Source organism: Astyanax mexicanus, chromosome 1 (genome assembly GCF_023375975.1).
Source record: "Astyanax mexicanus isolate ESR-SI-001 chromosome 1, AstMex3_surface, whole genome shotgun sequence".
NCBI lineage: Eukaryota > Metazoa > Chordata > Actinopteri > Characiformes > Acestrorhamphidae > Astyanax > Astyanax mexicanus.
Genome location: NC_064408.1, coordinates 41,231,477 through 41,247,745, shown reverse-complemented (window position 1 = coordinate 41,247,745; position 16,269 = coordinate 41,231,477). Strand labels below are relative to the sequence as shown.

Here is a 16,269-nt window from a genome sequence, read left to right as displayed (position 1 = left end):
GCCTGTTTGGAGCATCAGCTAAACGTGCTGTATTCTATAATGCTGGGGGTGAATGTAGGTGGGCTATGTGCCAAAATGTTGTCTTTGTTATTGTTTTATTACAAACCAAACCCATTTTTACCTTCTCCTTTAATACGACATTACTACATTATGCACAATTTCCCAAAATGGGATCAAGCTTAATCTTGGACTACACAGCATTTTGAATGGGTTTAATTGGTTCATCTAAACATTTTCTTGGTGTGAACTCCTCTACTGCCAGACACAGTCGTCCAGGTGGGCGGTCATTTCTATTTGAGAGTATGCTGTGATAATTACCTGACACTTTTCTCCAGTGTGTGTTGGTTGAATAATGTATTGAGTGCAGTGTTGATAGTAATGCGTCCTTGGGTTCTTGGAAAGTGCTGTACAGGAGTACCTTTTTTATATTTTAAAATCACTGTTAATAGACCTTGGCTGAACACAGATCAGAAAATGTTTTAAATAGTTTTTAAGGCTTTTAAAAGACATAAAATGTGTCAACACTCATATTACTACAAATAGTTGTAAACATACAATGCACTCTGTTGAGTGTCATCCCTCTGGAAATTAATCTATTTACACACAAACGACCCAAACATGATCAATCATAACATTATGACCAACCTTTTTGTTTCTACACCCATTATATATTTTTTTCAGCTTTACTTTATGGTCCTATAATTACAGACTGTAGTCTTTGTGTTTCTCTGCATACTTCATTATTCTCTTTTTACCCTGTTACCCTTCGATGTTCAGGACTCTACAGGACCACCACAGTGCAAGTATTATTTGGGTGGTTAGTCATTATTTGGGTGGTGTGTTGTGCTGGTATGAGTGGATCAGAGAAAGCAGTGCTGCTAAGGTTTTTAAACACTGTGTCCATTCACTGTTCACTCTACAAGACACTCATACCTCATTAAGATAAGATGAATAATAGGTGTGGAATCAAGGAGGTGTTCATAATATTATCCTTGATCTATGTTGTTAATAGCTTCATATATATCACTATTGTCCAGCCCTAACACACACACACACACAGCACCAACAAAATTCATCACTGCCATAGCCACAGACCCACAGGGACAGGCAGCGCTGTCCTGCTCAGAGTTAGCTGATGATTTAGCGCTGTATCTGTTAACTCAGACTCTGATAAGCCCCGGCTGATGAAGAGCCCCACATCTGAACCTCAGTAACACCACCATCATCTCAGCCCTTATCCACTCACTGAGCTATACAGATACTGCAGCCAACAAAGGAAGCTTCGAGATGTCTCATACAGTATATTTACAATTATGCTGTTTCTTTTTCTTGACTAACTAATGCCAAATTATCTGTTCAAATATATTCATATGAAGATTCATTACATTACAGTATATGTTTTGGTTATATATTGAGCATATTGCATGTACATAAGATTTTTGTCCATTCCAGTCATATTAGATATTAGCAAAAATTAATATTGTAAGATATTCCCTATAACAGAATTAATGTACTGTGAGCGGTGCATTAATATCATGTTAATACACTGTAGAGAATGTAATGTTTCTGTAACCTAAATAAATAATAGTTATGTAAATATACCTACAATTAATAAAATATGACTGGTGGTTCTAATCACCAACAACAATAATTCTGCCTATAGAGAGGAAGTGACATAACCCTTTGACGTTGGCATGGTCGCAACAATCAGTTAATGCATGTTGACTTCAAGTGGAAGAACTTAACACAAATAGGCCCAATCCCATTTCACCCCTTGACCCAACAAATCCTATCTAGGGGTGATCAATATGGCCCTAAAATAATATCACAATATTTCATGGTATTTTTGTGATAACGATACGCTATAACAAAACAATTTTGTTACACTACAAGAACAAGAACTACAACAAGAATACACTATTGCAACAAAATAAAAATTAAATCCTATTAATACATACAATATGATATGGCACACCACTAACTAAGATATTAAAAAAATACAAGAATTTTATTAGATTTGTAACAGAACTGGACAAATAGAATCTGTCTCTAGTAGGGGAATTAGAACAGTGTTAATTTTCCTTTTGCTGAAAACAGCAAAAAAGTAGTACCCTGATGTAATATCGTTTACAGTATTTAAAAATGTTGATGATATTATTGCGTACAATACAATATGGCACAACCCTAGCCCTACTCCTCTGTTTTGTAAGTGCACCCCACTGATTAGAGACTCTGGCTATGGACAGTTCAGCCTTCTGACGTATGGCACACATTAACGCTGCATGCGTAGCAAGACTGACAACTTCAACAAGAGCTTCTTCCCACAGGCCAACAGACTTATCAACTTTAGAAAACACACATATCATTTCTAAGCACAAATGACGCCTGTCAACGTCTGTCAAAATTTTTACTTGTTGTCTAACATGTACTTGTATTTGTGTTAAATTTGTTAGAGTCCCCATGTAATCCTTACTGTGAAGTTTAAATGACAATGAGTTCACTTCGACAATATGAGTTCACTTTGACTATGAATGTATTCACAAATATAGAATGAATGCATTGTGAATATACAACCCAATACAACATTAATGTGCAATGACTGTTATAATTGTGTATTCATATACAGTGTTTATGTGCTGCTCATCTTTAAGACAAACCTTTATCCTGTGGTCATCTGTATCCACCACAGAAGCCACTCTGACCAGCATGGGGTTCCTCTTATCCACCGCCTCTAATTTCATATTCACCTGGAAACTGTGTGGAGGCTTCTGCAGGGATGAGAGATAAAAAGAGAGTGAGAGAAAGAAATGAATAGAGAGGGACAGAGAGAGAGTGATAGATGAAGAGATTAGACCAGCATGGTGTGTGTGTGTATGTGTGTGTGTGTGAGAGGACATCAGAGAGTAGAATATTCTGGAAGTTGAAGAAACACACATTCACACACATGCACACACTTACAGCTTTGAAGGCTCTTGCTGGAGCGGGTAATGAGCCGGTCTCCTCCAGATATTTCTCCCAGGAGAAGCTTGTGGTGTCCGGAAAGCCTGCAGAGCACAGCCAGAGTTACACACACACACACACACGCATATGCAGAGTTATTCATTCAAATCATTAACATAAGACAGACCTGATAACACAGTAAGATTCCTAGAAAGAGACTCTTGCATTTTTTCTAGAAAAACTGTTAATAAAAAATATTATTGAAGAGTAATTATAAACTGTATAATTTAAGTTCATAGCAAAACAGCAAGATACAATAATAACCAGTAATCAACTCCACAGCAACCACTTACCAGCAACACAGCAACCACTTAGCAACACAACAACCACCTGTGATACCAAAGCAACCACCTTGCAACAAATTTAACAACCATTTAAGATATCATACCAACCACCTAGAAACATCATAGCACATGTTGAGCAACAGCAATATTTGCACCAGGAGTGGCATACATTTATTTAAGAGCAGTGTGTAAGACTGGTGGAGGAGAACATGCCAAGATGCATGAAAACTATGATTAAAAAACAGGGTTATTCCACCAAATGAAAATTATGAATATGAACTTCTTTTCTTTGCATTGTTTGGGGTCTGAAAGCTCTGCATCTTTTTTGTAATTTTTTAGCCATTTCTCATTTTCTGCAAATAAATGCTCTAAATTTTTTTTTTTTTTTTTGCAATTTAGGAGAGATGTTGTCTGTAGTTTATAGAACAAAACAACAATGTTCATTTCACTCAAACATAAACCTATAAATAGCAATATCAGATAAACTAATTCAGAAACTGAAGTGATCTCTTCACTTTTTTCAGAGCTGTACCTACACTACTATAGCACTCACTAGTTGGAACCAGTTAATAAACTTTTCTAGTTATTAATATTAGTACTACTACTGCTACTACTACTACTACTAATAATAATAATAATACTTTTTGTTTAGAGTTGAAAAGCACTGATTTTCTTTATTGGCAACATTAGACAGTTACATCACCTGGGGGCGTGGTGAGAGTCTTGCCATTCTCTTGACACCAGCCAACTGGATGGATGTATGGACTTGTAGCATCACACCTACAAACACACAAAGGTAAGCAAATGAAAGAATTTTCATGAAGATTCACATGAAGATTATCAACAAATGGAATTTCACTCCTAAAAGGACTTAAAGGAGAAATCCGGTGTGAAATTAACTTGGGGTGTAGAGAAAGATGATAACGATTACAATTTTTTTTTTAACTGCCTCTCTCTATTCACCCACAGCATTCTAAAATACATCACTATTAGCTGATGTTTAAAAAGCTTATAATGCTAGTGACACGGGCATAGACTTACCCATGCAAATAAATTACACTGAGAACTTTCTTTGAAAGAGCACAGGTAGTTTATTAAAGACAACACTGTTGGGGGTCCAGCGGTCTAATGCGCTGCCACTATGAACGGGAGGTTGCAGGTTCAAATCCTGTTCATGCAGCTTGCTATCAGCTGCCGGTGCCCAGAGGAAACACAGTTGGCCTTCACATGACTTACCAGTTGAATTCATGCTCATCAGGTGAACGGATACTACTAGTATTCATTCGCACCCCAGGTCAATTTCCCCCTTAACAGAAATCTGAACAAGAGCTCATATAAAACTAAAGAATCATTTTCTATTTTATCCAAGCAAATCAGAATATAAGAAAGAAGTTGAAGAAAAAAAATAACTGAGACATCTGATTAATGTTTCTGGGTCAGTCAATCAACCATCACATGCTTGATATCTACATTCAGAATACAATAGGAGATAATAGGTGTTATTTATTTGCTTCAGGAATATAGCAAAAAGTTTGTATAAATGACTTATCTGAAACATTTAAGCTGAAATTAAACCTCAGAATGGATTGCCCTAATAATTCAGCTCTGTAGAAAAAATAGCTTTGTGATATAGGCTACAAAAAAGCTAATGCAGTGTTCATACATACATCATAGGTATTATTTTACTTGCTTCAAACAATGAGATGAGATCGGTGAAAGTTCAAATACTTTGTTTGTAACAATTATAGCCTAGCATCTCCTACCATGAACAAAAAAGCTTACAACAGATTCCAAGCAGGTTTTGTCTTAAATCAGCTAAATTAGGGATCAGATATCACTCGTACATTTTTATTTTATTGCGAAACAAATTCTAAAATAAACAATTCCTTTAGCAACTATCTACACCCTTTGGCAACTACAGCTTGTAAACATGTTTGGTAACAAATGGAATTCTTACATATCATGCTTTCTTTTTTTAACAGTATGATCTTTGGATTAAACATCATTCGGACATGAATTTATGTACCAACAAATTTGTCTATAAAAAAAGCTAAAGATCGTTCATAAATTTTATTACTTTTGAAAAGCAGGTCATCAGACTATCTTTTAGTGGTTTAGCTATAAATACAGTTAAAGAGCTTTAACTTGTGCATGCCACTGTATAGAATATAAGCATGGTGGGTGGTCCGTATACTTTAAATAGGTCAACTATGCTTTAAATAAGTAAAATACGTGCAGAAGCCTGATCACATGATCAGAGAGCTGAAAGAGAGATGATTTATAAATGATTGACAAGCATTTATAATTAAACAACACACCAAGAGCACTCAACTGAAAGGTCACACACACACAAGTACACTCACACACGCACATGTTTCACACACTACATCACATCTTATCTGCAAAGTGGTTTGGCGCACAGGTCTCAGTACAGCGATTTCCCTGTGCGTCTGTTTACACAGGTTGGCCTTTAGTGCCACCTGGTGCCAACAAGCTTGTAACACACCATGCACACTGTTTCACATTAAATATGCCATTCAGTAAAGTAAAACTGAAATAAAATGAAAGAATGTGTCTTTAATCTCCCTTTTGCATTACATACTGTCACTGTCTGAACAGAGCCATGTATGTTAGCAGTGTACATCCATTACTCATAAGGTAAAGATACTAGGATTTAAAAATACTCAGATACTACAGATTCTGTAATAGGGTGTCAAAATGGTATCTGGCATCACAATCACATTCAAGCCAGAATGAAAACAAGCTGAAATAAATAGGAGTAACAATGCTATTTATAAAATGTAAGGAGTAGAAAGTACAGATAATTGTATAAAAATGTAAGAAATGTAAGAACAAAAATTGCTTCCGTATAGTATAGATAACCAACATTTCTACTTAAGTAAAGTAACAAAGTATTTGTACTTCAATACTTTAAACATCTGAATGTAAATTAAAATGAGTTTGGAGCATTTCATTTGTCTTGGTAATTGTGTATGAAATGTAAAGGGGAGGTGATTTTTTCAAATAGAATATATATGAATATATAAACTGGACTTTTTTTGACTGTAATATATTCATTTTCTCTTATGACTTATTTAACTGGATAAAAAAAATCATATCAGATACTACAAATAACTCATTATATTTTAGCAAAAAAAAGGTGAAAATGGCTGCCAGTACCAGTAATCATAGCTCTCGTCCCAGTCGTCAAAGTGCACAAGGAAGCGGCTCTCCACCAAGTCTGTAACCGTGGCAACACAGATGAAAGAAGGATTCTTTTTATCGACCGCCTCAAGCTTCATCCCAATTCGGAAGCCTAAAGGTGTGACCATCTGAAAAGGACAAAATAAATAAATATACTAACAAAAAATTGTTGACATGGTCATAATATTTTTGGAGTGTCCAACTGTCCTTTTTTGCTGTAGGAGTATTTGAAAAATACCTTTATACATAGCCTTAATGACAGCATCACACTATATACCATGCAATTTATTATCAAATTTCATGTATAGTAAGAAACTGCATGTTTTCTTATAGAAAGAGCAGAATCAGTCCTGATCTAGTGCAGTGCAACAACAAAAAAAATCAATACATAATAAATATATTTCACCTTGACATAGGACTTGTAAAACTGTAATTATACGTGTTTAATAGTATTTTGACATTATATTAATGCTATATCACTAAAACCCTTATTCAGAGTCTGTTTTTTAGCTGCATTCAACGTCTAGTCTGCAGCTGGGCTGTTTTAAAGTGAAGGACCCTTCAGTTCATATACAAGTGAGAAATGTAGAAGCATTCATAGTGAATTTGAGAGTGCGAGGTCATCTGTGCATATAAAATGTGAGAGGAAAACAAAATTACAGAAAACAAAGCCTTTGGAGCAGAGCTCATTATAAACTTGAAATTTATCTAGTTACCTTGTGTGTACAGAGTAAAATGATTAATTAATTACAGCATTTCAACACAGCACATTTCAATGACAATTAAACAGTTACATGAAGGTCCTACCTAGGAACTGTCCTATCAAAGAAACATTCTACAAGGCTGCAGGCTAGGATTTGGAATTAGCTTGTTTTTTGGGGTAGTTTTACAGATTCCAACAACAGCTCACTCAAATGCTAAGATTCTTCTTATTAATAGCCATATTTTATTGCTATTTGTCAGTGTAACATCAATAAACTGGGTGTTGAATGAAATGTCATTCTTAAGGCTCCATCCTGCAGCCCAGCAGTATATTACACAGATCAACAATGTAAAGACAGGAGAATAAACACACAGAACAATAAGTCTATATGATTCTAAATAGAGCAGGATGAAAAGACATTGCATGCATATGATTCAGCATACAGAGCAGGAGAAACTCACTGTGTTCTGGCTGTCAAACAGAGCTTTAGGGGCTGCTTGAATTTTATTCATTTTCAGATATGAGCACCAGCTGAACGCTTCACTTTTTATTCCTGAAGAAACACAGCAGACAGCTCACAATTGTAGATAGATGTACATCTTACTCAATTTATGTGGTTAACTGAACTAGACACATGGTAAAGCTGAAGCAGTAATTAAAACAGTGGGATTACATAAGTATTTTTGATTAAGAAATACAACAAATAAAAAAGCCATCAAATACACTTCCATAAAAAGCTACTTTTTTGGTCCAAAGATGGTTTATCTGAAGAAATATCTGTCCAAATGAACCTGCCAACATTTTATGGTGATATAGAACATTACATAGAACATTAAATAGAACATTATAGCCTGTGACAGTTCTTTCACATAGCTTTCCCCTTTCATTCATATCCTACAGAGGGAGCTCTAATTCACTCCATTTACTGTATTGTCCACTGGAAAAAAAGTGAAAAGAGTCAGATGTCTATAATAGTTGTTTTAGATGCAATCTCACATCAGAGTTATTATTGTGTCTACCTGTGTCTTGTTTTGCAGAAAGAAAGAAAACATTGTTTACATGTTTTGCTATTTCTTGCATCAAAACCAACAAAAATAGTTAGATGTACAAACTAAATATTATCTATTTAAAATACAATTTAGTTTTTTGATGAATAATTATTTAGTTTATGCATTATACTTTATATTATATTAGAACTCATTGGTGAAATGATACTGTAACATGCCATTCATTAGCATATTGTTTTCAGTCTTCATTCAACACCCACATGAACCAGTTTGGAGCTGTGATTGGTCACGATGCTCACTACACTGTGACTGCATAGATGTCTCCTTTGCATACAGCATCCTTCTTTGACTAATACTAATACTAATACAAATCCTATAAACATAGTAAGTCCTATAAAAAACATATTGTTCTTCTGACTTCTTTCAATATGCAAACCAATCAAAGTGCCAGATTTAACATTTAAAAGTGCAGATCCCACCATTATCTAAACTACCGGTCAGTCAAATCAAAGCTCATCTACAGAGGACAGATGAAGTACCTTTTGGAGGCTGCAGCTTGTGGCCAGTTTTCTCACACCAGCCGATGGGGTGAATATCCGGAGAGTTGGCGTTTACCCAGAAATCATAGCATTCTGAGTATTTATCAAAGTGCAAGCGAATTCTGTGGCCAGAAACCTGCAAATATACAGTACAATAGTCATGAACACACAATTATATGTAATATACATAATGTAAGTACATGACATATGCTTCAGTTTTTTTTATTAGATACTAATTTTTATATGGTCCTGGTCATGGCACCCAACTTTACAGAACATTTAAGAAGACTACCTGCTTTAACACAGCCACTGAAACTCTAAAAGAGCTTGTAAATGAGTTGATTAGTTAAGAGAAAAATTGCTTGTTTGCTCAACTATGTTTATAGCAGACCTGGGAAAAAGAGCAAGCTATTTTTTAACTAAATAATTTGCAGTACATGCAAAAAAAATCATGATGTTACCTCACTGATGGAAAGAACACAGTACATGGAGGGGTGTTCAGGGTCGATTCCCTCCAGTCTCATCCCCACTCTGAAGCCATTCTTACACTGAGGAAAAGACTGGTACTGCAGAAAGAACAAACACACACTTTTTCAAAAACAGTGTATGTACTGTATAGCTTATTCACAACTAAATATTGAGACAAAGACACTTTATTCCAGGGGTCGGCAATAGGCAGCCCTAGTGCTGGGCGATAAAACGATATCGATATGTATCACGATATATATTTTCCACGTTACGCTGGTAAGCCGGGGCCATAGGATTCGATAAACTTTATTTTCTATTTCCCGTTTAAGTAGCCTTCTTGTCGCGCTCGGCATGACTTTAGTTTCCGCCCGTTCTTGGGCTCCCTATCTTTTCCCGTTTTTCCGCTGTTCTTGGGCAGCAGTAGCATATTGGACCGTGATCCTGACGACACGAGTTTAATCCCATGTGAAGAGCGCTGTGTTTATATGTCTATTTTTCCTTTCTTCTTGTGTTTACCTGCTTTGAGATCAACTGTTCTGCAATTGGGTTCAGCAACCCTCTGGGCTGGAGAACTACTAGTCTGTAGCACTCCTTCCCATTACACTTCATTTTCCAAAATATAATTTTTTTTTGTGGCCCTCCATTGGAAAATATCTGGCCCGCAACCAAACTTATTTGCAGACCCCTGCTTCATGATATGCCCTGAAAAGTTAATGTATACAAATACCTATTAATTAAAGTCTGAAAAGTTTACTTTTGTCATGATGATCACGATTAAGGTTTGAATTGTACCAGATGGGCATATTTTTTTTCGGTCTTTTATACACATGCACATTTTTTCCAGCTCATATTTGCTCTGCAACAGCTGTAAAAGACACTAATATGGACTGGCTGATTGTCCAATGATTAGAGAGGAGTGTAGGTTTTCAACTGTGCAATAATGGAAATTGAAATGCATGTGTAGCTTCTCATATTTCATGACTGCATTCAGTGTACATGTGAGTTCAAGTGAGATGCAGCAGGCTGCAAAGAAAAATGTCTTCTATGATGTAAGAGAACTAATACAATGCTCAATATGCACAATTAAATATATATATATATATATATATAAATTAATACACATTACAGGAAGTAAAACATGAATACTTTCAGAATTAATGTTTTTTTTTTACCATAACACTGTTAATAAGAGATCTAAAAGCTCATAATACCAAATCATAAATATTATATCCCTTTGCAATGCGTTCTGTTTTTGCCATCCATTAGCCAGTCACTCTGCATTCATTTGCACACCCACTCAACATTATACACTCACTGGCCACTTTATTAGAAACACCTATCTTGTACATCCACTCACTGGCCACTTTATTAGAAACACCTACCTTGTGTTTCTACTCACTGGCCACTTTATTAGAAACACCTATCTCGTGCATGCACTCACTGGCCACTTTATTAGAAACACCTACCTTCTGTTTCTACTCACTGGCCACTTTATTAGGAACACCTTACTTGTGTTTACTCCCTGGCCACTTTATTAGAAACACCTACCTTGCATTTCTACTCACTGGTCACTTTATTAGAAACACCTATCTTGTACATCCACTCACTGGCCACTTTATTAGAACCACCTATCTTGTACATCCACTCACTGGCCACTTTATTAGAAACACCTATCTTGTACATCCACTCACTGGCCACTTTATTAGAAACACCTACTACTACTACTATTACCTTGTGCTTCCACTCACTGGCCACTTTATTAGAAACATCTACCTTGTGTTTACTCACTGTCCACTTTATTAGAAACATCTACCTTGTGTTTACTCACTGGCCACTTTATTAGAAACACCTACCTTGTGTTTCTACTCACTGGCCACTTTATTAGAAACACCTATCTCGTACATGCACTCACTGGCCACTTTATTAGAAACACCTTACTTGTGTTTACTCCCTGGCCACGTTATTAGAAACACCTACCTTGTGTTTCTATTCACTGGTCACTTTATTAGAAACACCTACCTTGTACATCCACTCACTGGCCACTTTATTAGAAACAAATAACTTGTGTTTTCACTCACTGGCCACTTTATTAGAAACCCCTATCCTGTATATCCACTTACTGGCCAACTTATTAGAAACACCTACCTTGTGTTTCCACTCATTGGCCAATTAACAAACCCCTTTTAAAATGGTAGGTGCTCTACATAGGTTAAGAAATCCTTTTTCTGCACATTTTATCTGTCTTTTCTCCATCATTGGTCAGATTCAGATCGCAAGATCACGGCTGCTAAAAATGAATTAACATGGTGCTGTGCGGCATACCGGTTCATTTGGTATACCGCGGGGTGAACTTGAACCGGTATGCATTTCTCTCATACCACCGCTAGAGGGCGCTGTGGAGCGCCGTGCGGAACAGCACCGTTAGAGAAGAGTCAAACGCTGGTCTAGCTCAGTCCTGCAGAGAAATCACAACACCTCCTGCTTCTGTTTCTACTGTATGAGTGTTTTATCCCAGTAAAATAGAGCAGAGACTACAGCCCTTTTAAATATATTAATACTGTAGCTTGAAGGAAGATTTGAATGTATTTTTGACTGGAGAAAGGACATATAATACATTTATATTAAACTTGTATCTTACTTTTGAGAAATATCTCTTTGAATACTTCAACATTGAGTGTTTTAGGTTTGATTGTGTAATTTTGTGGGACAAAGTAAACCCAATAGTAATAAAAGCCTTAATTTAAAGCTTTGATGTTTTATATTATATGTACCTATATTAAAGCCCAGTCATGCAAAAAAAATAATAATAATAATAAAAACACCGTAATATACCATGAAACCATCAGAATTTTGAAAAATACCGTCATATGCATTTTTGGCCATACCGCCCAGCACTAAATTAACACATGCACATTATCATGGTGTTTATTGCTACTTCTGTTGGTGGATTTTTTCATCCACCTAAAATATATTTAATCACCCATTTATTGTCTCTAAGTATATTTAACAAGCAGTTATAGAAAGCAGTATAACTGGTCTGTTTAACTCCTCCCTCACCTCTTTAAACAGTTTGTTGGGGGCAGCGATTGCTTTCTCCTGTTCCAGATACGAAGCCCAGCACCAAGACTTCTTTTTCCCCCCGTATGGAACTGCTGTAGGAAAAAAGCAATAGAAAAATCTTGATTTATTCAGATTGTTTTGATATTCCACACTAAATGCAAACAATATGCAAAAGTACAACTTTGAGATCTAAAAACAGAAACTAAATCCTGTCTCTACATTAGTCTATTTATATAGATAAATATGCAGTTAGCAGTAATGTGTGTAGGGTTGTCTTACTTACTAACAGAAAATATGAGGGAGCAAAAGTGTGCACATGCTGGCTCATTTTTCTTTAATGGAAATAGTGTAGCAGAAGTGAATGGAGTTTATGCAATTGATATTTTTCAATGTGGGTTTATAAACAGGAAGGGGTTTAGGTTTGAGGTGTGTGTTTGTGTGTGTCTTACTCTGTTTAAGCAGAGCTCCATCGCCTCTCCGCTTCCTGCGACCTCGTGAAGCGGCACGCGCCGGCCTCCTGCTCTCTTTCTCTTCCTGTTACAAACACACACACACACACACACACACACACACACGTTACTAACAGAATTATTCAGTGTCAGAATGCGTCAACAATAAACTGATATACACAAAGAAAACGAAGATCAATCAAACCTAATTAAAGCTTTAGACTCTCAGTGTCTGTGTGTGGCTCTGCAGTTAATGTCCTTACACTCATATCTAGAAGTCTTAAACATCATTTATAGTAAATACAAAATAAGACATAGTAGTGGGGTCAATAAAAAAGAAAATCTAATAAATCACATAGAATTATGTGATTAATCACACTTTTTTTTCCTAAGACTAAGCTTTTGATATTGGTTATTTAAATGTGAATAAAATAATCAGTGTTAGAAACACTCAAATTTGTATTATTGTTGTCAATCCCTTAAAAAAATAGGTGCATTAATATCAGCCATATTCTGTAACCTATCAATATTGTTGTATTGTTGTATTCATTTGTGTAAACAAATTAATGCATTAAAGTCCAAGATTAACTGCATGTATTAACATGTTAATGTTCTCAGTACTAATTAACAGTAGTGAATAATTAATTGTAATTTATTACCAGTTAGGGAATAATTTATAGTGGATTTTGGAATAATTCATAGTACAAACTGAAACATTTATAATACATAGTCAATAATTCATAGCAGTTTATTAACAACATATTGTAGTTCTTAAACATTTCAGAATAGATAATACTCTATACTATGATATATTCTGCATTTTCCTTATGGATTTTAAAATAATTAATAGTGTATACCAAATAATATATATTTACGGGACAAAATATTTATTATTTCCATATAATATTTGTGTGGGTTTTATGGTGCAAAAACAAAACTGCATTTTGTTCAACCATTTTCCAATCTCTCGTTATCTTTATGCCACTGTACTTTGGTATATGTAATAGTATATTCAGTTGTCTGTATGGACTGGGGAGTGAACAGTGTATTTTTAATTATTAACAATGTTTGCGATTTATATTGAAGCTTTACATACAAAAGGTGAGGATGAAAATACAAAAGGTTTTCATGAAACATTTGTATAAGGTAAATAACTGAAAAAGAAGTCTAAAGTCTAAGAGGTAAAGCCTCTCCCTAAATGAGACACACACGTTGGCTGAGTGTTGCAGGCTGCTGTTGTGTAATCCATAAAGCCTTTTAGAGTTGCTTCATTTCAGCAAGCCCCCTCTTGCATGGTCTGAATAACAGATGGGTGTGCAATCCAATGAATGCACCTTTTTCATTATTTCACATACAGTCCTGAAAATGCTGTGAAGAAACACATGTGAAGGTGGTGGTAGTTATATTGTAGTGTTGGGTGGTATGACCTTAAACTAATATCATTTTTAAAAATTGCAATAAAAGAGTGAGCCAATCAAAATCTATTCAGTTTAATTTGAAATATATACACTCAAACAGCAAAATATTTAAATTAATGTTATAGTGAATAATTCCAATTTTTCAAACTTTTTGTCTCTGCCATCTGTAGCCAACTAATCGAAAACAAGCATTTTTGACCATAAGCATTATCAATATCAATGTTAATTAGTTGTTACAGCACTAAAATTAGTAAAATGCAGATACGTGTGCACAGTATCTTACTGTCACCTAAACAGAAACAGTATATGAATCTGATCATTATCATGCATCTAGTGCATAACTTATAAGAGATTATAAGAGAAAATTGGTAAATATTTTGCTGTACTACTCTTTTAAGGCATAATAGTGAATAAGGAAATGAGGAGAAAAATAAACTAACATTGTCTTCCTCATCCTCCTCCATTGCTTCCATCACCCCATCCATCTCTTCATCCACTCGCTCGCCCAAGTGTGGGTGCTTTCTGACCCCCTTGACCTCACCGTTAGTCTTCAGCTCACTGTAGGGAGAGAATATTGTTAATCTGTGCCAAAAATTAAGTATGCAAGCTATTTATTAAGCTGCACATAGGAGTAAAAACTCTAGAGGAACACTATACAAGAAAAAAGTTTGAGTTAAGCCTTGTGTATTCTCCTGCAGCAATGTCTACAGCAACAATTTATGCATATTATATTTACTATGTATATTATATATTTATAAATTGTTGCTGTAGACATTGCTGCAGGAGAATACACAAGGCTTAACTCATATATATGTGGATTTGTAGGCGCATGTGCATAGGCGATGAAAAAGCTATTGTACCAAAAAATCTAAAAGTGTATTTTAAAGCAGTTTTTGGCAGTGTTTTTAAGCTGAATTAAAATGTTTTACAGTTAATGAGTAGAAACATCTGCAAGCCTTAGTTTTTTAATTCTATTTAAATAAGGTATTTGAGTATGTTTACATTTACAGCATTTAGCTGACACTTTTATCCAGAACGACTTACAAGATTATTCCTATAACAGTGAAGGGCAAATGTAGTGTTAGGACTCTTTGAATAGCACAGTTGTTGCTGGTTTTATTCCCAATAATGCTACATTTAGATGTGTCTGGGAGTCCCAAAGAGCACAAATAACCTTTGTAATTTATGGGTGGGTGGAGTGGGCATTTGTTAGATGAGATGACAGTTTGCGTCATCAGTTTCTCTGACAGTTTCAGTAGTGTTGTATTAGCAGCAGTTTGTAAAGATGTGGTGAATAATCACATGACTCATGGTCAGACAATTGCTAGCTTTCACCATCCCAGCACTGCTAACATCATGTGACAGGGTATAAGTCCTATCTAGTTAACTATGACTAGTGGATATAGTGAACAAAATGAGACGCATATGCTAATACATTTAAATATATTAAATACAATACAATTTAAAAATACTATACAGCTCTGGAAAAAATTACAGAGGCCACTTCAGTTTCTGAATCAGTGTTTCTGGTTTTGAGTAAAATTAACATTGTTTTATTCTATAGACTACGGACAACATTTCTCCCAAATTCCAAATAAAAACATTGTCATCTAGAGCATTTATTTGCAGAAAATGAGAAATGGCTGAAATAACAAAAAAGATGCAGAGCTTTAAGACCTCAAATAATGCAAAGAAAACAAGTTCATATTCCATTTGTAAGAGTTCAGAAATCAATATTTGGTGGAATAACCCTCGTTTTAATCATAGTTTTCATGCATCTTGGCATGTTCTCCTCCACCAGTCTTACACACTGCTTTTGGATAACTTTATGCAACTCCTGTTCAGCTTGGTTTGGTGGCTTGTGATCACCCATTTTCCTCCTAATTATATTCCAGAGATTTTAAATTTAGTAAAATCATAATTTTTAGGTGGTCTCTTAAATCCAAAGCTGTAATTGAATTCATTCATAAATTATTAGCAATAAAATATGCAACAACTGGTTAATGTTAAGCCATAGAATACAACTAGCAAGGGTCAATGTAAACAACAACCAGACATAATAAATTGGAAACATATCATTCTAAAGCAAAACCTATTTTTGTACACAGAGGTGAATAAATATGTACTCAACCAGCAT

The 16,269-nt window shown here is 35.2% G+C and overlaps 1 protein-coding gene across 1 annotated transcript in view; it reads right to left on the bottom strand.

Moving 5' to 3' along the window:
* l3mbtl3 (L3MBTL histone methyl-lysine binding protein 3) overlaps nt 1–16,269 on the bottom strand; it is a 73,757-nt gene that overhangs the window by 42,646 nt on the left and 14,842 nt on the right. Inside the window, exons 5-14 of the mRNA XM_022663376.2 lie at nt 14,573–14,690; nt 12,715–12,799; nt 12,263–12,357; nt 9,199–9,303; nt 8,738–8,873; nt 7,653–7,744; nt 6,465–6,616; nt 3,988–4,064; nt 2,959–3,044; nt 2,658–2,768 (exon numbers count right to left, since the gene is read on the bottom strand). Coding sequence (XP_022519097.2) covers nt 2,658–2,768; nt 2,959–3,044; nt 3,988–4,064; nt 6,465–6,616; nt 7,653–7,744; nt 8,738–8,873; nt 9,199–9,303; nt 12,263–12,357; nt 12,715–12,799; nt 14,573–14,690 — 1,057 coding nt within the window. The remainder of the gene's footprint in view (nt 1–2,657; nt 2,769–2,958; nt 3,045–3,987; nt 4,065–6,464; nt 6,617–7,652; nt 7,745–8,737; nt 8,874–9,198; nt 9,304–12,262; nt 12,358–12,714; nt 12,800–14,572; nt 14,691–16,269) is intronic.